Genomic DNA, 26248 nt, shown 5'->3' on the forward strand with positions numbered 1-26248 from the left:
CTGTGGATAATGCACCCTGACACACTGCAGAAACTCTTCAGGAGTTGTGACTGATCAGTGTGTCTTGACCAAGAAGAACATAAAGGCTGACTTGAACAGGCCTGTGGAGTTCTGGAAGTATGTTTTATGGAGTGATGTGACCAAACTGGAGCTTTTTTGACTCATGAATCAGCATTACTGTATGTCTGGTGCAAAGCTGTTGAGCAGAAGAACAGCATCTGCTCGGTCAAACACGGAGGAGAAGCAGTCTTGTTATGGGGGAGCTTACTGTTGCAGGGAGTGGAAATCTTGACTGTATGAAGCACATCATGGATTCTTTGAAGTATCAGGCCGTTTTGGCAAAGATCGTGATGCCTTCGGTGCATCCCACAGTATTCATCCAAATCTACTGAAGCTTGGTTCAGGGCTTTAATGTTCAGTCTCAAGATTTAAATCTCATTAAAAATATCAATAAAAATGTTTAGATTTTTTTTAATCAACTTTACATTCTCAAAATCACTCAAATGTTGGATGATACATTTTCTGTAATAGCTTACTGATGCCTTGGTTGAATATTTTCATGTAATTTTGTTCATGGCATCAGAAGAATGTCTTGACAGTTGAATCATTTTGAATGCATCACTATGTATGTATATGCATATGTATTTTTCATTCTCTCTCTTGTCGTCAGTATGAAGATGTTGCAGACAAGGATGATCTGATGGGGGTGGAGGACACAGCCAAGAAAGATATCCTTCAAATCTGACCACAGTCACATAGAATTAGCACACCAGAGGACTTGCTTCAAGATGAATAGGAAATCCAAGACAGTAAACATATTTCCTTTTGAGCTTGGTGGAGAAAGGTGTTTGCTTTTCGCTGTAGCGCTATAATGTGGTTGATTTCTTTAACTGCTAAGCAGGCTTTTTCTCCAAGCCTTCTCTCAAGAGTAGGAACACAATTTTCACTCTTGGCCAGAGGGGGGCGGTATTGAGTCCTGCGGAGCTGGAGGGGCCCATACTGATCCCACACACTGCTCAGAGAGGAGACTCCAGAGTGAGACACTCATCTTCTGCTTTACAGCACTAGCCCTAAGAATTCAGCTCTGGCTAACTCCTCTAGCACTGTCTGTCAGCAATCATGTTGATCAGCAATCAAACTATTTTATTTTATTTTTTAAATTTTAACAACAAAACATCCTGTAGACTTACATCGAGCTGTATCTAGAGACCAGAACATCATAGTAACATGCTAATGAACATAGCTATCATGATTTTCTCAGAAGTTGCAGCAATGTTTGCAGCATTTTTTGTTTTGCAGTGGAAACCTAGCAGTAATCAAGATGTGCTTAGTGTAAATGTGGAAATACTGAATTTGTAATAATAGCCCTTCATACAGATGGCAGTGCTGATAATCAGTATATAAATGCTCATAATTGTACTTATTTTTTTTTTTTTTGTTTAATCACTGCAGAAAACAAACAAAAATGCAAGCTTTAAATTCAGAGATTGTGAAATCCTGGAGGGATTGACACACACACACACACACACACACACATCAGCGTTTGTGTGTATTACTGTAGCAGTGTAGTTTGTGATCTGTCTCTCTCTGTCTCGGTCAGTACCCATATGAAACGCTCTTCCGCAGTCAGCACTACGCTCTGCTGGATAACGGCTGTCGAGAGTTCCTCTTCCTCTCGGACTTCTTCATGGTGGCCGGAAACTCTGCTCTGGATTTGTTCAACAGCATTATGGGAAAAACACTCAGCATGTTCCTGGTACAGTCACGCTCTTATTACATGATGTTCTCACGTCTCCAGTGTTTTAGTAATGCAGTTTGCAAACAAAAAGTACAACCACCCCAAATGCCCTAGCAACCACCCCAGGTACCCTAGCAACCACATAGCAATCACCCCGGGTACCCTTGTAACCGCATAGCAACACCCTAGCAAGCACCCGGAGTACCCTAGTAACCGTCCTAGCAACCACCCCAGGTACCCTTGTAACCGCATAGCAACACCCTAGCAAGCACCCGGAGTACCCTAGCAACTGCCTAGAATACCCTAGCAAGCACTCTGTATTATTACATTTGTAATAGTTTTTATTGAACATTGTCCCATTGAATTTTTGTCTCTTTTCTCTGTCTGTAGAAGAATCTGTCCACATACCTGTCAGACTGTTATGACAGTATTGCAGTGTTTCTCTGCATTCACATCATTCTGCGCTTCAGAGCCATCACGGCCAAGAGGAACATCCCCGCGCTCGACAAGTCAGTCCCTCTGTCATCACAAACATGCACAATCTGTAGAGTGGACACTTGTCTGCTCTTACTCTGTCCAGTTTTCTAAATCCATGATATTGTTGTTGTTTTTTTTTTAAACAATTCATCCATGCATATGTTATGCATGTATTTCTATTATAGTCAGGGCTTGACATTAACACCCACCAGCCCGCCAGATGTGGGTGGATTTCAGCTGTGGCGGGTAACACAGTCACTCCCGCTAGCCACTCCGGCAGGCTGAATTTTATATACTGTAACCGAGAAAGAGAACTTTACTTGCCCAACCAGACAAATAACTATGGAAGCAAAATTTTGATGAGACTGATCCTGATTTCATTAAATTTGGCATAAACGGCGATTGATAATGGATGTATTTACAGTAACAAGGTAACAGTAACTGCACACTGAAGAAACATACTGCAGTAAAAATGTAGCTTTATAGTTATAACATAAGAGATAGCCTAATTAGGCAACAAAAGAGTGCAGTTTTCCCTGAAAACCAGTGCAAATTTGACATTTGTTTTATGCAAGAGTTCAAACGAGTAGTTAATATTAAGCAACTTGCATTTTACATGTTGACTGTTTTTGCTGGATTTGGTTAATGAAAACGGTTAACCCATTCATAAAGACAGGCACTTGCTTCGTTCTTGTTTAATGAATGACTCACGCCACAGACATGTGCTGCCACCTACTGGCGGTTTACTTTTACATTTATGCATTTCAGCATCATTAAACTGTCTGTGTAAATGCATCTAAACGCCATTAACTTCAGCTGCTTGTTGATATCATTTGATTGGTAACAATTCTTATAATGACTGAAATTATTAATAAAATGTAAGAATTTGGTGTGAAAGATGATACATACATACAAGGTTAGGAAAAAACTGCTGTTTATATAGGCAAAAAATGAAATCAATTTAAGTAAATTTTAGTATGCAGTAACTTTAATTATATAAAATGAAATTTCCCAGCAACAAAATTGTGGCCATTGAAAATGCTGAGTGGCTAGTAAATTTGGAAAACAACTAGCCACAGCAAAAAAGTGAATGTCAAGCACTGATTATAGTTACATATTTTGACCTTTTTATGTCTTTTATTGGTTAGGGCAGTAGAGCAGAGCCTGTGAGACTATTGGCACCAACATATGTTGTTGTTGTTGTTGTTGTTTTGACCTTATCATTTTTAACCAAATCTCATAATGCAACCCAAACAACCCACTTAATCTGTGAACTTTGCTGGGTATTGCTGCCAACTCACAAGCCTGTTTGGCAGTTTAACGATCTTAAATGATGTTGTATTAGTTTGCATGCCATCAGAGCCAGTCCTGACATTAGCAAAACAAAACAAAAAATTACACTCGAGCTGAGACAAGAGGCCACGGTTTCAATGCGTTCTCACTCCCTAGAGGCATCCTGTGTTGCATGTCCAAGACTTCTTACAGACTTTTAGTTGAAACTTTTTTCACTATGCAGACATCAGGCATGCCCTTTAGCATCTTTAATGCACCACTGCTGGGAAACCCATTGCTTTCCATGGGAAACATATTCGGTTGTCTTTTTTTTAATAGATGTCAGTGGTGGAATGTTTTTGTGAGGTTGAAAGCCTGTCCGCTAGACTTCAACATGCTTGGGTTTAAACATTAATTTCAGAGTGAGCTACAGCAAAATAAATACTGTTTATAAGAGAAGTCAATGAGATTTTAGCTACAGGTACCAAGAGCTTGTGACATGCTCACATCAACACACAGTCAACAACCATTTTTTTTTTTTGTCTTGATAATGTTTGATGAATGTGTATGATTGGCTTCTGTGTGTGTGTGTGTGTGTGTGTGTGTGTGTGCAGGTACTGGGAAGCTGTGCTAGAGCTGCTGTGGCCCAGATTTGAGCTGATTTTGGAGATGAACATCCAGAGCATTCGAAACACTGATCCTCAGAAACTGGGCGTGCTGGACACCAGACCACACTACGTGTGTACACACACACACACACACACACACACGCTCATTTTAGACAGAAATGACTGCTGTCTCTATCTCACTCATGTTGTCTTTAGATTTAAAGCGGTGGTTGATTGTGATTTCACTTCTTTAACATTAGTTAGTGTGTAATGTTGCAGTTTGAGCATAAACAATATCTGCAAAGTTACGACGCTGAAAGTTCAATGCAAACGGAGATATAGTCTTTTAAAATCATGGCAGTTTAATGCCTACAAAAACGGCTCGTAGGAACGTCTCTCTCTCTCTCTCTCTCTCTCTCTCACCTGATCATCAGCTCCATCAATGAACTGTCTTCAGTTCTACACTTTATGTGTATAGACAGACAGATATTTTTCACATAGCTATGAGAAGCGTTAAACATGGACGCGCATGCGGTTGCCGTGGTAGTGAGCAATACTTGCTGGAAAACACTTCTTACTGTTACAAAATAAACAATTACTTTACAAAAATGCAGAGGTGTAAAGAGTACCTGAAAACCATACTTGAGTAAAAGTACAGATATCTTACAGTGAAAATTACTCCACTACAAGTTACAAGTCACCAATTCCAAAACAACATGAGTAAAAGTCTTAGAGTATCTGATTTTAACAGTACTTAAGTATTTTACTTATACTAAATATAGGCTCAAAGATGCACTAGTCAAAGAGACATGCCAGTCAAGACTGTAACGTTGTGGAGAAGCTGGAGAAACAGGCAGAGGCAAGGATCTGTGTCCAAACCATAAGCCAAAAATCACAGGGAACAAAGAACAAGAATGACAACCATTACATTCAACAACTCACAAAGAACTAAAGAAACACTAAAGAAAAACTTCACAACTACTTGCTAAGGAACTCGCATTCATGTGAAGTAGCCTTGTTGACAAGTTTGGGTGAGTAAGGGCAAAATGCACAAGATACAGTACTTTCAGCGCCCTGTAGTTGGCGATATCACATCTTTTGTAGCAGAAATAAACTGCTGCAGAAAAGCTAGGTACCATGCAAAATGTAATGTGTAACTGCAACACTCATATCAAATGTAGTGGAGTAAAGAGTACAGATACTCATTCAGAAATGTATTGAAGTAGAGAGTAAAAGTTGTTAATATCTTTGATACTCAGTACAACTACAAAGTATTCGAAAAGATACTCAAGTACAGTAATTAGTTACATTTACTCCAATACTTTACACCTCTGCAAAAATGCTACAACGCAGTCATGTATTCTGCTGTATTAAAGCTTTAATCAGGATAAAACTGTATATTAGAAGCTATCAAAGGCTGTAGCATTTACAAATAACAGCGTATCTAATAGTATGAGACATGAACAACCAAAAAGCATACTCTCCTGAAGCGTACTGCTCGATCCTCTTCACTAATATCCTCTGCGTCTCAATCCGGCTCAAACTGATGAGCAGTATTGACGACGCCATTGTTTACAATACAACCGGAGCACATTCTGAGGTGAAGGGCGGGACATTTAGATGTGCACTGGCAGTTTAGCCAATCACAACGCACTGGGCCAGCTAACCAATCAGAGCCCATCGCATGTTTCTGAGGGAGGGGCTTCATAAACACTGGACCTCTTCGGAGCGTTCAAAGGAGAAGAGACAGAGTGGTGTAAATAAGCTAAATTATGTGAAAAATAATGTTTGTTTGTTTTTTTAAACGAAGCATAAACATGTTAGACTGCACCCGATAAACATAATCAAGCCTAGAAGAAAAGTCAACCACCCCTTTAAAATTGAAACAACAGTTCTTCCAGTTTTATTTATATTCCTACAAAACATATATTAGACCTATTGATATGTGAAACCACATCTCAGTATGAAAAAATGCTAACACTTTATTTTACAGTCTTGTTCCACATGTACTGTATATACTATGTACTTTTTAGAATAATTATAACAACTGGGTACCCTGAACCTACCCTTAACCCATGTAGGTACCTAATATTACCCAGTACTTTCTCAGGTAAGAACACTGTAAGTACAGCAACTGTAAAATAAAGCACAGCCGTTACTTTCTTTCCAGCGTCCTCTGATGAGAAAACTCTCCCTGTCACTATAGTTTAGGGGATGCTTCGATAGGAGGAGCCTGATTCGACTCCCAATCTCACAGTCGAATATTCGCAGGGAGTTATGATCATGCCATTTTGATTCTCCTGCTGTTTGTGTAGATCACACGCCGCTACGCTGAATTCTCTTCTGCTGTCGTCAGTATAAACCAGACTTTCCCCAACGAGAGGACCAACACTCTTCTGGGACAGCTGCAGGTGAGAAGAGAAGCTCCTCGTGGCCTCCAGCGTCCGTATTCACAAAACATCTTCAGGCTAAAAGTAGCTCATAACGCACCGATTTAGGAGAAAATATTAAAAATAAAATGCATTTAGGACTTGCTCTAGGAGTATTTCACAAAGCGTTTTAGCACTAAAACTAACTCCTAAATCTGTGAAAGGTTAGGAGTAGTGAAGAGGAGTCCTGAGTCACTGAGACCAAACCACAAACTATCCTGAAACAGCTGATGCCGGCAATCTGCCTCTGAACGTAAACATTTTACAAACATTTGACGATAATGAGCTCTTAAAAAGGTATCTCCTTTGGGTTTGGAGGTTATCCCAACTCTAAATGTTCCTTTGATTATATCCTTGTTTTCATTAATCAGCTGGGCAAGAATTAACATGTTCTTGCCTCCAGTTTGGTTTTCTTTTACGTTTGCATGTCTTACTATCAGCCGTGGTTATTCTACTCTGTTAATTAAAAGGCTGTTTTATATGCATATTCACTAATTATGAGAAGCACACACGTAAGAGGCTGACAATTAGCTGAACATATACTCGTTTAATTTACCTAGCCTGCATTTTATAATCTTTATTTGAATGTGTCAATTAACATTTTTTTTTAACCTTTATTTGAATATGGCAACATAATATTATGCTCTACAATATTTCTATGAATAAATCTCGGACGGAGACTATCAGCCAATCACTGTGCATAGTTAATAAGCGTGCTGACATCACCCATAGCAACGCGCTCAGCCCCGCCCCCTTATTTACTCTGAGCTGAAGACTTCTCTCTGTTCCTCAGCAGCTCTGTGAATAGGTTTTAAGAGAAAGCTGTTACTGCTTCAGGAGAACTCTCAGTGGTGAGATGTGATGTTTTGTGAATACGGCCTGATGTTCGGTTCGCGCTGACCGGCTCGCGGGTGTGATCTGGTTTCAGGTGGAGGTGGAGAACTTCGTGCTGAAGATGGCGGCTGAGTTTCCCTCCAGACGAGACCAGCTCATCTTCCTCATCAACAACTACGACATGATGCTCGGCGTGCTCATGGTGACGCTCCTCACGAGACACGCCGCTAACACTGTGCTCTAGTCCAGACTGCATCGTGATGTGTGTGTGTGTTTGCAGGAGAGAGCAGCGGACGACAGTAAAGAGGTGGAGGGCTTCCAGCAGCTGCTGCTGGCCAGAACACAGGTCCGGAGCACCAGCTCACACCGGCGGTCCGCGTGAGTAACTGTGAGTAACTGTGTGAGTAACTGTGTGTGTGTCGCTGTGTAACAGGAGTTTATAGAGGAGATTCTTTCTCCTCCGTTCGGAGGGATGATTGCATTTGTGAAGGAGAGCGAGTCACTAATGGAGAAAGGGCAACTTGACAAACTCAAAAACGATGAAGGTGAGTGCTGGAGCTGCTGTGTTCACTCTGTTAAGGACTATGTCAGACTGCTTATCTTGCGTCTTTTATTGTGTCTTTTTTATTTATTTTTTGGATAATGGGCTAGTTCTAGGGGTGCGCGATATTGACAAAAAATACTATCTTGATATTTTCTGGGATTTTATGTATAACAATAATTAGACGATATTTTGCTGAGTGTTATTGTGCTGGTATCTTAAGTAGAGGTTTTGCAGATTAATCGGCACCGATAGTTGATTTCCGGAACTATCGGTTATCGGCAAAAATCCATGCTGATAGTTTTCCGTGTTGCGTCTGTTGCTGGAGTGGCTGAGAAGGGTCTGCTGTCATTATACAGCACGAGAGCAGCCTCTAGAGGCGGAAATCACTGACAGCACGTGTTGTTTATTTTGGCACGTGACACTACGCGTTGCACAGAGCGGGAAACTTCAAACACGCATTTAAATGCAGCCGACAGAAAATTCTGCCGCAGAACAGAGCGCCATTCACATATTTTTCCATTAAATAACATTATATTTGTCCCAAATCATTGTTAATTTATTTTAATTTAATTTATGTATTGTGCATTTTTCAGCAAAATGTTTGTCTTTCTGTGGCTCTAATACAGTCTGTATGCTTCATATAGAGAGCTGTAATAGATCGCGCGTTCTCTTTCCGTTTGCTCTGTTTTTTTAAACACCGAATAAATAAACAGTTTTAGACCGCTGCTTGAATTGAACGTAACGCATCTGTTGTGTGTGACACCTGTGACTTCTCCAAGATGCAGCGCTGCGCTTTTGCAGTGTGTCACTTGCATATTTTTATATATTTGGATTAGATAATCATGCAGTGTTTCTAAAATAGCAGCAAATAAAATGTGAGAGTACACATACAATATCAATAACTTGTGCATGTAATTTTAGTATGGCCTTGTGTAGGTATTTCAAGATTTCTTTAAGCATGACTGTTGAAATGAAATGGTAATACTTAACAATAAGAGTCCATTTGTAACACTAATGAAAGCTGTAGCAGTATTGTTCCTTGTTAGAGTGTTCATTTCATTTCAACATTTACTATTACTAATAGGCTTCATTTTTAAATTTTAAAGTTTCTTCTTTTAACATTAGTAAACTATGAAATAACTTTAATGATCAATATAATAATTAATATTAATACAACCGAATCATTTAAACGGTTGATTCATTCAGGAACAAAACACAAAACAGCGCTGTGTTTGGAATTATTTTTGTTGGCGAAATATAGTGTCTGAAATGTAAGTCTCTTAATTAACTACTTGTTTATTGAACTGTTGTAAAAAATCAATATCACATTTGTAATCATGGTAATTTTTTGGAGAAAAACGGCACTCTTCGTGTGAAATTGATTAACCAGATGAAGTGGTATAAATATATACATTTTCTGCCCCCATGTCTTGAATTTGTGATCATTGTAAATGTCTTGTAACAGACTGAATCATGCACGTAATGTGTGCGCTCTGCAGGTGTTTTGAATGGTTTTTGCAAAGTTCTAGATAATGTCAAATCACACATTAAAACAACAATTATGATATTATCGCAGACGATATATATCGCACACACCTAGCTAGTTCAACGCAAAATTGTGTCATCATTCTCTCGTATCATTCAAAACCCATGAACCTTCATTCATCTTTGGATCGTATTCTTTCATCCTTTTTGTCCATCATTTGAAAATACACATAACCAAAATTCTCATGCTTCAAAATTTCATGAAGAAATCCACATGAATGGAGTGGTTTAATCCAAGTTCTCTCTTTTTTATGATGACTGTATAAGATTTCTCTGCTTTAATGTAGAGCATATCAAATATGGCAAACAAGCTCAAACACGTTTGCTTGATGAGCCAGCGAGGTTTGTTCTCGCACAGTTGAGCTTCTGTTTGCCATGTCCTATACATGAGGGCGAGTAAACGATGACAGAGTGTAAATCTTGAAATAGTTTTTTTGTTGTTGACTTTTTTTGTATAAGCTGTGGTGTTTTCTAGTTTGAATGGTTGTAGTTTGTGTATGTATTTATTTTTCCTGTTGAAATGCTGTTTAATGCTGGAATGATTGACAGTCACCTCATCATTACTGAAACAGTTTATTAAAATGCCACGTTTGCACTTCTATGCAAAAGTTTGGGATCTGTAAGATTTTTATTATTGCTGTTTTGAAAGAAATTTAAAAAAAAAACCTAGGATGAATAAAATATTAAATACGACAGTAAATACATTCATAATGTAACCACTGAATTCCGTCTGCGTAAAATGCCGTGCTTTCTGTTCATCAGTGTGCTGCTCATCAAACAAATCCTGAAAATAAGCAATTCTTTTGAATTCAGATTTTTTAACATTTCACCATATTACAGTTTGTACTGTATTTTTGATCAAATAAATGCAGCCTTGGTGAGCAGAAGGGAATTCTTTTAAAAATGTCCTGTGTGTGTCTGTGTGTGCGTGTGTGTGTGTAGCTCGTATCACGCAGCTGGTGCGGGGTTTCTCCAGCTCGTGGAAGCAGTCTGTGGAGGCCTTGAGTCAAGACGTCATGCGCTCCTTCACCAACTTCAAGAACGGGACCAGCATCATTCAGGTGCAGTCTCACCCAATTATATTCACAGATCTGGTGGCTCATAAACATGCTGACCAACCGATGAGTGGTTCTCTTCTCAGGGAGCGTTGACCCAGCTCATCCAGTACTATCATGGTTTCCATAAGGTCCTCTCCCAGCCGACTTTCCGCAGTCTGGCAGTGCGCTCTGAGCTCATAAACCTCCATCATCTGATGGTGGAAGTCAAGAAACACAAACCCAACTTCTGAAGTGGCTCTTGAGTCGCTGCAGGAATCAGAACCTGAGAAACAGTGCACACTTTCAGAAAACAACATGCATTTTCCTGATAAGCAAAACTAGGCGAGAAATGAAGAAAATCTGTTCTCTGTTGGGAGTATCATTAGTCTTGTCACTGGCAGATTTGTATTTTTTATTTTTATTTTTTTTTACTTATGAATAACAGTGCAAACGATCTTACAATCTTAAACCGTTTTTGCTTATCAGGGAAAAGTTACTTCAAGATGATTTTTGTTTTTCCTGGAAAACGATATTAAAAGTATGATATTTTGTAGTAAAGGCTGATTTTCAGTCGATGTAAAGGAGAGTTATGAGCATCAATCTTTTTATTTGGTCAGTCTTTTGTTTTTGGTTTGCTGATTATGGGCTCTTTCTTCATCAGATGCATTTGTAATTTCTTCTTTAATATGATTTGATTTTTTTGAATGTTTCATGTGTAAATTCAGTTGCAGCTTCTCTAAATGTTTTTATGTATGAACTGGTGTCTTGTGGTTTTTCTGATGTCTCTGAAAGTATGTGTGCACTGTTGCTGTATTTAAGTTGTAACAAAGAAAAACATTCCATGTCTCGAAATAAAAGATATTAGACTGAAAGTCTCTGAAAATGTCCCCGTAATTTTGTCCTCCGTAATTACATACTCTGGTCTTAGCAAGTGAACTCTCTCTCTCGCACACAACACAACACAACACAACAGCTTAACTGCTTCACCAATCTAATTAGACACAACTGTCACAGTGGGGCAAAAAAAAAGATTTGATCCCCTGCTGATTTTGTATGTTTGCCCACTGACAAATAAATGATCAGTCTATAATTTTAATGGCAGGTTTATTTGAACAGTGAGAGACAGAATAACAACAACAAAATACAGAAAATTTTTGCATTTCAAAAAAGTTATAAATTGATTTGCATTTTAATGAGTCAAATAAGTATTTGATCTCCTATCCATCAGCAAGATTTCTGGCTCCCAGGTGTCTTTTATACAGGTAAGGAGCTGAGATTACGAGCACTCTCTTAAAGGGAGTAATCTCAGTTTGTTACCTGTATAAAAGACACCTGTCCACAGAAGCAATCAATCAATCAGATTCCAGATTCTCCAGCATGGCCGAGACCAAAGAGCTGTCCAGGGATGTCAGGGACAAGATTGTAGACCTACACAAGGCTGGAATGGGCTACAAGACCATCGCCAAGCAGCTCGGTGAGAAGGTGAGCACAGTTGGAACTGTCAATCTCCCTCGGTCTGGGGCTCAGTTTCAGGGATCATGAGAACGGTGAGGAATCAGCCCAGAACTACACGGAGGATCTCGTCAATGATCTCGAGGCAGCTGGGACCATAGTCACCAAGAAAACATCTGGTAACACTACACCGCGAAGGACTGAAATCCTGCAGCGCCTGAAAGCTCCCAAAATAAATGCGTATCTGACTAGTTAAAATGCAAATCAATTTATAACTTCAATTTTTCTGAGTTTTTTTTGTTGTTATTCTGTCTCTCACTGTTCAAATAAACCTACCATTCAAATTACAGACTGTTCATTTCTTTGTCAGTGGGCAAACGTACAAAATCAGCAGGGGATCAAATCATTTTTATCCCCCACTGTATGTTACACAATTTAATTTAAATCAAATTTACAGTCTAATTTACAATTTTCTACAATTACATTTAGTCATTTAGCAGACGGTTTTATCCAAAGCGACTTACAAATGAGGACAATGGAAGCAATTAAAACCAACAAAAGAGCAAGAAAATGCAAGGGCTATGACAAGTCTTGGTTTACTAATTTAATTTACTAATTTGTTTGCAATTAACAAATTACTTTACAAAATGTATTTGTACTTTCTTGACCGCTAAATACAACATTTGTATTGAATAAATGTGTATTTTCGTGTGAAAACACTTCTGTTTAAAGCTGTATGCTTTGTTACCATCCCTTATACATGGTAATTCTGTGTGTCTCATGCAGTTTAGAGAGCACTCTGCCCTCAAAGTCTCCATCACGAGAGCCTCCAACAGAGTCCGCGCTAAAATCCTCAAAGTAATGATGCCAAGCTCCGTCTTTTGTAGGTCCAAACCCAAACACGCTGACCTAAGAGACAGGAATCACTGCTTTAAATAAAGCTTTACATTAATGCACACCCATTAACGTTTGTTACAGATATTTTACTATGGTATTATTTGCCTTCGCCTCTGATTAAACATAACTGAGGTATGGTTTAAACACAGAGTAAAATACAAGCATGGCCCATGTTAGTTAACAATAATAAGTTCAATGTAAATAATTACATCACGTTTCTTGATGTATCTAATGTAGTTATGAAAGAGTTGGTGGATAAGGGGCAAATATAATTTGAATGCACCTCATCACAGATGTACAGGGCGAATATGACTGATATGAAGCCAGTGGAAGGATATTTTCCGTGACTCTGCAGCCAGCTCTCATAGACATATTTCATAAATGCTGGATGGAGGATCATCACCTCAAACAGAAAAGTCATATATCTGAAAATGTTTCTCAAGAATAGTTAAGGTTTGCCATTTCTTCATTGAAATAAAATCAGTAATTGTGTGTGTGTGTGTGTGTTGATATCAATTATGCCTACCTTATTCCTGTCTGCTTTAATTGACGGTTTCACATACATGTATGTCCTGAGAATAAATGTTAAAAAAAAGTTTAATTCCATCCAATATATAAATATATAAAAATAAAAGAAAATATAGCTTGTGATACATCATACACTAAAGCGTTTTGTAGATATGTTCTTCACTGAATTCATTCTCAAGTTAATTGAGAACGGTTTGACTAATCAACTTGAATTCCATAAGCTTTTGTTGGCAATATCTGAAGATGATCTGGTTCCATTTCTGTGAAAATTAGAGCAACAGTCTGCAAGGAGTTTAAAGAAGTGGGTTTTATTTTATTTATTTTTTTTTTTTGGAAAATTAAAAATGGTGAGAACACTTTGACGATAGGAAATGATGTCACATCACATGGTGCGGTCCTCTCCACCTTCTGCCGAATGCTCCCGACTCCTACTGGAACGATGCTTTACATGTCCGATCTCTATGTTTCTAGTCAAATTAACATTTTCAGAGCCCGTTATGTAACATTAAACCTATGAAAATGCTGTAAAAAGAATATGGCTCCATAGTTTCATCATGTTACAATCTTGCAATGACTGTCTTATTGCAGTGACTCACCTGTCATAGTTTAACGAGTGGGAAAAAATAGAAATGTTGTATTAATGACATGAAGCGACCCGAGGTTAGCTGCACTGAAAGCAGATGAGCGCACAGATCCTACATACAGCTCCCAATCGGGGCAAAGTTTGGGGGATTTTGTCCACGTTTGACATCGAATGCAAGGCATACTACATACAACTACTACTAAGAAACTGCTGAAATTTCTTGCTGTTACTGTGACAGCCAACCACAGCACCGCTTTACCCCACGCACACTTTTATATTTAGTTATGTTGAGTTTCAGTTTAATTAATTCATTGGCTATTTTAACCTGGTCTAACGGGTTTCTGTGGAGACTGGTGTCCTGCCGAAAATTGATTGTCTGCCAAAAACTGATTACCATCTCTAATCACTTTTTGGCAAGTGTAAAACAGGTATTTCAACAGGTAAAAAGGACTGCATGAGCTATAATCTGTCAAATATAACACTCATGAATGCAATCAAGTCATTTAGCTCATGCAGTCCTTTTTACCTGTTGAAATATCTTTAAATAAAGCCCATAAAAAAAAACTGTTTTACACTTGCCAAAAATCATGGATTATCCAGGAAAAGGGTGGATAATCCAAGTTATTAGCATAAACATGAGTGCAAATTTTAGCTGTTGGTGGTTACAGACTCCAAATTTGCTGTAGTTAATGTTGAGACTGTTACTGTCCTTTATTTGTTTGTTAAATTTCATTACTTTCCCACAAGAAGAAGAAGAATGAGAACGCCAATGGACTTTTTCATGCAATTACAATGAATAAAATAAGTAAGCTTCAAAAAGAATGCAAAAGTACCATATAAATATAGCTGCTAGCAGCGATTACCGGGGCCAAGCCCGTTTGGGCTGTTTTTGGCCTGTTTGAAAGTTGGGACTTTATTCGGATGTTTTAAACGTTGCGCACGGTTTCCACGGTTAAACACCCTTATGAAAATTAACCATGTTTTTTTTGTTTGTTTTTGTAGTAACCATGGTTTAACTATGGTTTTGTAGTAAAACCATAGCAACTACGAAATTAATCATGGTTTTACTGCAGTAATCATGATTTATCTATAGTTTTGGTAGAAAACCATAATTGCAAAATGAACTATGGTTTATATAACTGTAGTAAAACCATGGTATCAGAACCATGGTTTGCACCAAAAAACCACGGTTACTACAGTCATGGTTAACTACAGTTTTACTATAGTAAAACCATGGTTAATTTTCGTAAGGGACTTGCTACACATTGAATTTGTATAGAATCTTCAGAGCTATGGCCTTTTGATTTACACAGATTCTGAAGCTCCATAATTCAAGTGACTCAACTCAAAATTAAGATTTTGTATATAGATATGTACTATTTAATAAGCTTAGATGAGATGATACTTTGAAAAGCACAACATCTGGAAAAGAAGCAACTTCAGCATCATTTCTTGCCACAGCAAATATGCTGGTCTGGACATGTGTGACACGGTTCAAACCCACGACCCAACGGTTCACGAAACAGCGGCTTAGCAGAGCGCGCCACTCGGTCACTTCACGTTCAATAGGTTGCTGAGGAGAGGTTAAGGTGTGAGAATGAGCTCCCCAATATAGTGCTTTAGCATTTTAACCAGCGTAATATGCAAAGTTAATTTAATTGTAACGCAGCTTATGGTTAACTTGATAGCTGAAGAGTCGCATTAAATAGTATGGTAACTGGTTAGCCTGTAACTTATTAGCATGATAAGCTTACGAGCAAAAGACGACAAACACAGGCACAGTCAACTTTCCAGAGGAATTTCTCGGGAACGGTAGTGAATATCATTTACATTTACATTTACATTTATGCATTTGGCAGACGCTTTTATCCAAAGCGACTTACATTGCATTTAAGTTACAGTTTTTACATTTTATCAGCTCTCGCTTTCCCTGGGAATCGAACCCATGATCTTGGCGTTGCTAGCGCCATGCTCTACTATTTGAGCTACAGGAAAGTTCAAAAATCAAAAATATCAAAAATCTGTTCAGTCATTTCTGTGCTGATCAGTACAAAGATCATCTGAGCCAAGTTTGGGAAGAATTGGACAGATTTTGAAGGAGGAGTAGCAATAAAACTGTTTTTCATTTAATTCAATATGGCTGATACGTACATTAATGGAAAATGACAAATGAGACAACGACAGAATCGGCATGACCCAAGGAATCCATAGACATAAATATTATATTTTTCTGACTGACTGTTCAAAAGTTATAAGCGAAAATGTGAATTTTTGGTATGTCACGACCCATAGGTGGCGCTATTCCCAACTTTGGCGTGGACCCTCAGATCATGGTGTTGATGAAGCAAACCAAGTTTAGTTTCGATTGATCAAAGTTTGGCCGAGATACAGCCTCTGAACCAATTTTGGGTCGACCTCGTTAAGTTCACAACATCATAACTTTTGAACAAACATGAATAAAAAAAAATCTGTTCAGTCATTTCTGTGCGGCTCAGTCCAAAGATCATCTGAGCCAATTTTCAGAAGAATTGGATCAATTTTGAAGGAGTAGTAGCGAAAAGACAGAATACTGTACTTTTCAAAATGGCCGCTACTGTAATGGGTGGAGTCTTAATGTAAGCTATTGAATGTGTTCATCACGAAGAGCTTAATCAGGTGTACTAAGTTTCATTTTTCTAGAATTAGGGGTTTGTGAGTTAATTTTCGTAAGTGACTTGCTACACATTGAATTTGTATAGAATCTTCAGAGCTATGGCCTTTTGATTTACACAGATTCTGAAGCTCCATAATTCAAGTGACTCAACTCAAAATTAAGATTTTGTATATAGATATGTACTATTTAATAAGCTTAGATGAGATGATACTTTGAAAAGCACAACATCTGGAAAAGAAGCAACTTCAGCATCATTTCTTGCCACAGCAAATATGCTGGTCTGGACATGTGTGACACCGGATTCAAACCCACGACCCAACGGTTCACGAAACAGCGGCTTAGCAGAGCGCGCCACTCAGTTGACGCACTTTTACTGGGCTGCAGAGGAAAGGTTTAGATGTGAGAATGATCTCCCCAATATAGTGCTTTAGCATTTTAACCAGCGTAATATGCAAAGTTAATTTAATTGTAACGCAGCTTATGGTTAACTTGATAGCTGAAGAGTCGCATTAAATAGTATGGTAACTGGTTAGCCTGTAACTTATTAGCATGATAAGCTTACGAGCAAAAGACGACAAACACAGGCACAGTCAACTTTCCAGAGGAATTTCTCGGGAACGGTAGTGAATATCAAAAATCTGTTCAGTCATTTCTGTGCAGCTCAGTCCGAAGATCATCTGAGCCAAGTTTGGGAAGAATTGGACAGATTTTGAAGGAGGAGTAGCAATAAAACTGTTTTTCATTTAATTCAATATGGCTGATACGTACATTAATGGAAAATGACAAATGAGACAACGTCAGAATCGGCATGACCCAAGGAATCCATAGACATAAATATTATATTTTTCTGACTGACTGTTCAAAAGTTATAAGCGAAAATGTGAATTTTGGTATGTCACGACCCATAGGTGGCGCTATTCCCAACTTTGGCATGGACCCTCAGATCATGGTGTTGATGATGCGTACCAAGTTTCGTTTCGATTGATCAAAGTTTGGCGAGATACAGCCTCTGAACCAATTTTGGGTCGACCTCGTTAAGTTCACAACATCATAACTTTTGAACAAACATGAATAAAAAAAATATGTTCAGTCATTTATGTGCGGCTCAGTCCAAAGATCATCTGAGCCAATTTTCAGAAGAATTGGATCAATTTTGAAGGAGTAGTAGCGAAAAGACAGAATACTGTACTTTTCAAAATGGCCGCTACTGTAATGGGTGGAGTCTTAATGTAAGCTATTGAATGTGTTCAGCACGAAGAGCTTAATCAGGTGTACTAAGTTTCATTTTTCTAGAATTAGGGGTTTGTGAGTTATTACCATTTCAATGTTGAATTTTTGAACTGGTGGTGGCGCTATAGAGTTGGTTCTAGAGACCCCAAAGTTGGTCAGATCACTAGTCATGGCCATCTCTACAACTGTGCCAATTTTCATCATTTTCCTATTTTCCCTTCATAGGGCTGCCATAGACTGCCATTGGACGAAAATAATAATAATAATAATAATAATAATAATAAAGAAAAACATACGATTACAATAGGGGCTACAGCCCATTCTGGGCTTGGCCCCTAATTATCGCAAACGTGGTCCAAATCTTCTGATAATCATCTCCTCCAGTGGGCTGTGAGTTGACTGAAGAATTGAATCCATCTGATTATGAGTCATTTGGACTGGTTTAATGAACTGGATCAACTGATTTATTGACAATGACCTTTTTTTTAATTGACAAAATGTAACAATTTGTTCATAAATCGGACATCACTACTTCTCTCTTCAGTCAATATTTTGACTGATTGTCACACAAAATTGGTTCCAGAAGACTTGGAAAAATAAGCGTCATATAGTGCTTTCATGGAGCTTGACAGTCCCAGTTCTCATTTTCTTACATTGTATATAAAAAGTGGCCAGAGTATTCTTCACAATTCACCTTTTATGTTCTTAAAAAAGCTGTATATGTTAGGAATGATGAGTTTGAGGAAAAACTGATAGATTTAGATCAAAACACATAAATACTCAGATCAAACGGTCTGTTTAACAGACAAAGCAATAGTGATCACGTAATAAAAACAGTTAATCACACTTGTGTTGCGACGTTACTGTCAGATCCAATATAGTCTCACATCATCTTTTAGCTTCAGTCTTTCTGAAAATCCTGCATTGAATTGTGCCTTGTTTGTAAACGAATCCATAACTCTTTCAAAACAGCCAGAAACCTTGGAGTTATGATTGATGATCAGCTGAATTTCTCAGACCTCATTGCTAAAACTGTCCGGTCCTGCAGATGCTTTATTCAACATCAAGAAGATCAGGCTTTCTTTCAGAACATGCTTCACAACTCCTTGTTCAAGCTCTTGTTCTGTCCAGACTGGACTATTGCAATGCTCTCTCGGCAGGTCTTCCAACCAGTTCTATCAAACCTCTACAATTAATCCAGTAAAGATTAATTTTAATAAGTCGAAAAGAAGGCACGCCACGCCTGTTCATCAATCTGCACTGGCTACCAATATCTGCTCGCATTAAATTCAAGGCATTAATGTTTTCCTACAAAACCAGCACTGGCTCTGCACCCCTTCACCTAAATTCATGACTTCAGACTTACGTGCCTCTAGAAGCTGCGTTCTGCAGGTGAACTGAAACAAATCAAACTATTGTTCATCCCAAAGAGGCACAAAATCACTTTCACAGACTTTTTCATGAACTGTTCCCAGCTGGTGGAGTGACCTGCCCGACTCAATCCCAGCAGCTGAGTCCTTAGCCATCTTCAAGAAACGGCTAAAAACACATCTCTTCCATCTTTATTTGACCCTTGAACTCTAGCACTCTCTATTCTAATTATATTCTTAAAAAAAAAACTAAAAACTTTAACTATTACTATTAATTTACTAACACTAGCTTCTCTATTATTTTTGTATTCTCTCTATTTGTTTTAATTTCTTTATTATACAATTAGCAAATGCAAAAAAAAAAAAAAAAAGCCTCTAACACTAGCTTGCTCTATTCTTTTTCTATTCTACATTTTCTTTTTATTATACAAAAAAACAACAAACAAACAAACAAAAACGTTTCTACGTGTTGTACGTTGTTACCTGAGACTTCTAACAGCACTTGCATATCATTGCTCTTTTGTTGGTTTTGATTGCTTCTATTGTCCTCATTTGTAAGTCGCTTTGGATAAAATCATCTGCTAAATGACTAAATGTAAATGTAAACTTACAGGATGTTTTTATAGTACAATGACCTCTTATATGTCAAAAGATCAAGGGAATGTTGGTTTCTCAGTTCATGACCCTTTTAAGCTGACCAAAATAGTTTAGTTTACAACAGGCCTTTTCAAACCAAATCATATTCACTAAGTTTTTAAGCTGGTATTCCATATGGCCATTGTTTCTAGTTGTGACTAGTTGTTTCTATTGGGAAAATTTATGGATATTATCATAAAGATCCCATAAAGAGGTTAGAAATGCGTGATGTTGATGCTAAATGAGCTGTTTTTCCTAAAAATATTACCTAAAAAAAAAGTCAGCCACCCCTTGAAAACAACCAAATGAAAACACTAGAAGAGATGGATTTATACATCCACAAAACTCCAGCAGCAGATGTTGTTAATGTGGCAGCATTACAGTAAAGCTGAATTCACAAGCATGAGAAACAGATCTCACAGATCGATGTGTTTGGAGGTGAAGACGCTGATGAGCCACTGCAGGTCCAGGATCTTAAAGGGCAGCAGAATGAGGTGGGTCGTCTCGTCCATGTCCACGGTGCTCTCGGGTAGATGATGCGGTGAGTGGTCTTAGACCCCACGTCCTGCTCAAAGCCTTCTGTCAGGCCCTCATTCATCCTGAGATAAAAACACAGATATACAAATTTTGGGCGATCATCATAAGAGTATTTATGTTTGCACAAGCAAAAGTTATAATTTATAACTAGGAGAAGATTCTGACATCACACAGATTTGAAACAGGTGAGACACTTCACTCATTTAGTACCTTATAACGAAGTCTTGTGAATCTATGAGCGCTCCATAACGGGATGCGTTGAGGTTGCCCGAGTTGCCCACCACAGCGCAGGTCCTGCAGCGCCTGGGACTGCTGTCAGAGTAGTGCTCTTTATCTGGGAAGAGCAAAAACAACACCTCCACCACTTTTGTGTAGTTGGCTACAGTTGATTCATTTTGTAGGCTCTGTGGAATATTTTAAACAAGACAAAAGACAAAAATTAGGAGTAAAACTGATTATTGTTTTGCTGTAATATATTTCACAAAGTCTGCATTTTTGTACTAAGAATTTTGAAAATATACACCTTATTTGTAAAAATAGTACTAAAGAAACTGTAATGTAAATTAAAAGGCTTAAAAATGTCATTAAACTTTCAATTTTACTTTTTGAAAATCTTCAGGTGATTTTGACAGATGGTTTATAATGATTTAAAAGCTTCATAACGGACCTTTAGTTAATGTCATTACACTTTCAGTTCATATGCTCATGTACTTCTTAAAAATCTACAAATGATTTTAACAGGAATTATAATGCATACTGATTACAGTTTTTCTCAGTCGCTTTGGTGCATTTCTCAAAACAATTCATACAAACAGCACCACACAATAGATTACCTGCAAAAGTCTGTAACTTACTTACTTTTGAGAGATGAACTAAATATTTTGATTATTTACCTGATGTAAACTATGGCAACTGTTTGGATGACAGTTACTGTACTGAAATGCAGAAGGCTGTGATTCTTATGTGTGCCATACATTCTTTCAAAATTACAAATGTACACATTACTGTGTGTGGGATATTGATTGAAAGAGACTGTTTCGAAATGTTTTAATTATTGAGGATATGGTTGATCTCCCAATATTCAGCTGCACCCGTCCGCCATCGTAAGGCCGTGATTGACAGCATGGTCCACAGCGGCCCTTCTTTCGTCTGATATGCGCCTCTGTTCTTGGCCTCTTCTGCCTCTTCCTCTGTTTTGCCTCTGTATCCTTCCACCACGCATCCTTACTCCTCTTCTTCATCTCGGCTGTTGATCCTGATCGTTTTCTGGATGTTCATCCACTGTCAGAATGTGTAACTCTTGTGTCGTCCTCTGTCTATATATGCTTTCCAATTGAAGGTTCATGAGCTGCACCTTTGAGTTATTTCAGAGAAGTGGTTTATCATCGGTTGATCTGTATTCTCTTCATTAGTGAGAGTCAAGATTCACTTCAACAATTCATGCCAAATTTACAAAAAGTCTAAAAGAAATGCGTAGAACATATGCTTGACAGTTTATGACAACTAGATCAACCATTCTGCATGTAATGACTTACACGATGAACTAATGACGATGTTTTGAGGGTAAGACTATAGCACAGAGAACTATATAATACATGTTGAGCAACATGATATTAGCAACTGATAACGTAGGAAACCGCAGACACATGTACATAATCAGTTGCATGAATGTACCAAAGCAATCACAACTTGTTCAAAAGAATGAGAAACTTTTTATGACGTGCACAAGTGACTCGATGATGTGGGAGGATGAACAAGTAGTTTTGAGCAGTTCGTTTCTGATCTGAGAAATGCACCAAAGCCTGAGAAAACTGTAATGATTAGCAATGAAGCCTTTAATCGTTAATAATGCTAACAAATGCTGACAAATGTCATTAAACTTCACATATTACCAAATGCTCTTCCATTTACAAATGTTGTGAAAAAATAGCTTAAGTTAGTAATTTTAAGCACTTCACAAACTATTCATGCTAATATATTATTCATTAACTCATAATCACAGCCTGTAAAGGTCATATATTTGTTTTTTGTTTGATGTAGACTTCTACTATTTACACATCTTTAAAAATCATTTAATAATTATTTGTTCATGTTTGTGCAGTACCCAATCTAAACTATTCATCACCTGTAAACGTTTAGAAATGTTTAGTAATGTAGCTGCTGTAACAACGGTTGTGTGGATAGTTAAGCCAGCTCGTTTTTGAAACGCTTCTCGGCAGCTATTTTTGTGAGCTCATATTGCTCAGCTCCTGTCTATGTGAGTGGGGGAAACATTCAAAATCTCAAAATCACAAGCACTTGCCAAACTCACATTTAGGTAGCACATTCCAAATCAGCAATACAATCGCGACAACATAAATGATGTTTTGTATATTTCATTTATGAAGCATATATGTCAGGTTAATCCAAATCCTGAGCACATCCTTCAGGACACGAACGGTGTCTGTGCAAACCAGAGCTTCTATCAGCAGCTGGACTGACAGTAACTGGTGACTGGCTCTTTTATTTAGAAAGCAGGACTTATTCTGCCATATTCTGTGCTGTCATAGGTTTGGAAGGCACAACCACCCACATAGCAATTGTCATCTGGGCCAGCTCTGGGCCAAACACGCAGTTACACTCGGCCCGCATGCAGCAAATAATTACGGCCCTTGATTGGCCCAGATCTGGAATACAGACATGAGCCACACATGAGCCATAACTGGGCCAAATCTCAGCCAAATAGTAACTTATAACCAGCCCTGAACTGGGCCAGAACAAGTTTTAATAGTGCTACACAATCTCAGCCTTCAGTAAACCACATAGAGACCAGTCTTTAACCAGAAACCCCAAAACTGAGCCATTAAAAGGCAACTCAGCCACGGATCCATCAACAGGCAGTTAAACCTTTAGACATTAAGCATCTGTAATTCACACTTCTTTAGATTGTGAGGGAAAGACTTTCTGGCTCAGCTGAGTCTCAAACCAGATATCTTCTTGCTGTGAGGAGACAGTATTTCCCACTGAGCCACTTCTGCTGCGCTTAGCCACAGACATGAAATACAGGTACAGACATTCACAGGTACAGAACTCTGTTTGGAGAGATGCTGAAATGTACAACATACACAGCAAAATCCTCAGTGAACACTGCACACAATGTTAAAGGAAACACTAAAGTAGTGTTGAAGTTCATCAGATGAACGATCAAATTAAATGATCAAATAACTGATGATTGAGCTTTTGGTAAAATCAACTGCAAGTCAAACACATTAAATCTCTGAAGATCTCAGCAGAGGAGGATTAAACAACTCCACAAACAGCATCACCAGCTTCATTCATTACTAACCAGACTGACTTTATTTCTGTCAGATGTCTATAGAAGCTCTAATTTATAATTAATTGAGGTTTAGATGTTGATGTTTACTTCATTTGAAGTCACCATTGTGGTGGGCAGTGTTTGCTTTAGTTGGGATCTTGTTCCTCATACTTCTTGTGTTTAGCTTTTTTTTGGCTGCTTTAACCGTGTGTCTGTAAAAATCGGTTGTTGTGGCAAAGAAAGCCAAGATAGAATGAGATCATCTTATCTTGATGTGATGATGAAGTCATAACAAAACAAGCATCTAAGAAATTTCGTTAATAATGGTGTTTTGTTTTAAATGTTGTAGTCACATCCCGAAAGTGAGTAAAATGCATGTGCACAAAATGCTAATTTGAGCAGATGCGTCATGTGGTCACACACACACATCAAGATTTTGCATATGAGTCGCTGCAGTGGTTACAATCAAAACCAAAAAGCTTGGGAATCCAGGATATGGAATTAAGGAAGAAGCGAGTTTTGTACTATGAAGCCACCCATCATGCATTGCGCAACATGAAGCTTTTTCGTTTTGACTGTCACCGTTGTTGTGATTCATATGCAAAATCTTGATGTCTGTCTTCAGGATGTGTGATCATTTTAATGCTTTTAGTATACTATGCTGCAGTTTCAGAAGGTCGGTTTCTATAAACGTCAAGGGAACAAAATTAAAATCAAAACACCATTAGAACTACTGATGAAATTTTAAAGTTATTAGATACTTATTTTGTTATGACTTCATCACATCAAGATAAGAAGATAGTACCTGATCGCATTCTATCTTGGCTTTCAGTTTTACAGTTTTACAGACACACGGTTAAAGCAGCCAAAAAAAAGCTAAACACAAGAAGTATGAGGAACAAGATCCCAACTAAAGCAAACACTGCCCACCACAATGGTGACTTCAAATGAAGTAAACATCAACATCTAAACCTCAATTAATTATAAATTAGAGCTTCTATAGACATCTGACAGAAATAAAGTCAGTCTGGTTAGTAATGAATGAAGCTGGTGATGCTGTTTGTGGAGTTGTTTAATCCTCCTCTGCTGAGATCTTCAGAGATTTAATGTGTTTGACTTGCAGTTGATTTTACCAAAAGCTCAATCATCAGTTATTTGATCATTTAATTTGATCGTTCATCTGATGAACTTCAACACTACTTTAGTGTTTCCTTTAACATTGTGTGCAGAGTTCACTGAGGATTTTGCTGTGTATGTTGTACATTTCAGCATCTCCAAACAGAGTTCTGTACCTGTGAATGTCTGTACCTGTATTTCATGTCTGTGGCTAAGCGCAGCAGAAGTGGCTCAGTGGGAAATACTGTCTCCTCACAGCAAGAAGATATCTGGTTTGAGACTCAGCTGAGCCAGAAAGTCTTTCCCTCACAATCTAAAGAAGTGTGAATTACAGATGCTTAATGTCTAAAGGTTTAACTGCCTGTTGATGGATCCGTGGCTGAGTTGCCTTTTAATGGCTCAGTTTTGGGGTTTCTGGTTAAAGACTGGTCTCTATGTGGTTTACTGAAGGCTGAGATTGTGTAGCACTATTAAAACTTGTTCTGGCCCAGTTCAGGGCTGGTTATAAGTTACTATTTGGCTGAGATTTGGCCCAGTTATGGCTCATGTGTGGCTCATGTCTGTATTCCAGATCTGGGCCAATCAAGGGCCGTAATTATTTGCTGCATGCGGGCCGAGTGTAACTGCGTGTTTGGCCCAGAGCTGGCCCAGATGACAATTGCTATGTGGGCAGTCAGTATGCTTCTTACTGTGTGAAGTCAGACACCTTCAGATTCTGGGAGAGCCGAGAGCTCACACTGAAAAAATGATACTAAATTTTTGTTTTAAGGTAAGTGGTTGCAAACAATTTATTTTAGATATATTTAAATATATTTAAAATATTGAAAGTTAGTCAACTAAATTTGTTTATTTAAATGTAGCTAAAATAAATTGATTGCAACCACTTACCTGAAAATTCAAGTAAATTCAATGAATCATTTTTTTTTTTTCCTGTGCAGGGTGCCTTGTTTTTTCTTTCTTTCTAGCAATTGGGCAGAAACTGGTGAAATTAGCCTGCTGTTTAAAATAAGTTTAGATAAACCTCAGAGCCCGATTAATGAAGAGCACAGCTACTGTTACACACTGCGATTCAAACTCGTCCTTACCTTCCACCACCAATACGTATGGAAATCCAGTGGGCTGTTCTTGCTGTTAAGTGTCACGTTAGCAGAGGGATTATATCGCTGAGAAAACCACAAACGACCCTCCAAATCCACTGCGCAGTTACACACACATGAATCCTTGAGAAAACTCCTGGTCGACATTTGATAGAAGAGAACAATACAGGCGGCGCTGACAAACACAATGAAATGTCGAATAGTTTTTGTTATTCATGTTTGTTGTTTGAATGAAATGGGTTAGAAGTGTTCTCTCTGAAAGCAGAGAAAGGAAGAAAAGTCTTATTAGTTCAATGTCTTCTGTTTAGTTTTACACTCTCTCTTACACATTTTTGGCTTAAACTGCACAGGAAAAATAATTATAGGCAAA

At 38.2% G+C, this 26248-nt stretch overlaps 1 protein-coding gene and 1 pseudogene across 2 annotated transcripts in view; one reads left to right on the plus strand and one right to left on the minus strand.

Annotated features, from left to right (window-relative positions):
- The window catches only part of vps52 (VPS52 subunit of GARP complex), a 22544-nt gene extending 11170 nt beyond the window's left edge, over positions 1-11374 (plus strand). For both annotated transcript variants that reach the window (XM_058753323.1, XM_058753322.1), the window contains 11 exons: positions 671-726; positions 900-1035; positions 1601-1756; positions 2129-2247; positions 4102-4225; positions 6411-6506; positions 7453-7560; positions 7639-7704; positions 7792-7903; positions 10390-10508; positions 10589-11374. In XM_058753323.1, coding sequence (XP_058609306.1) covers positions 671-726; positions 900-1035; positions 1601-1756; positions 2129-2247; positions 4102-4225; positions 6411-6506; positions 7453-7560; positions 7639-7704; positions 7792-7903; positions 10390-10508; positions 10589-10735 — 1239 coding nt within the window. In that variant the 3' untranslated portion in view covers positions 10736-11374. The remainder of the gene's footprint in view (positions 1-670; positions 727-899; positions 1036-1600; positions 1757-2128; positions 2248-4101; positions 4226-6410; positions 6507-7452; positions 7561-7638; positions 7705-7791; positions 7904-10389; positions 10509-10588) is intronic.
- A 1157-nt stretch (positions 11375-12531) lies between these two features.
- Positions 12532-26046, minus strand: LOC131525982 (CMP-N-acetylneuraminate-beta-galactosamide-alpha-2,3-sialyltransferase 1-like; annotated as a pseudogene).
- Positions 26047-26248: the final 202 nt, after the last annotated feature.

Source organism: Onychostoma macrolepis, chromosome 19, assembly GCF_012432095.1.
Source record: "Onychostoma macrolepis isolate SWU-2019 chromosome 19, ASM1243209v1, whole genome shotgun sequence".
Classification (NCBI taxonomy): domain Eukaryota; kingdom Metazoa; phylum Chordata; class Actinopteri; order Cypriniformes; family Cyprinidae; genus Onychostoma; species Onychostoma macrolepis.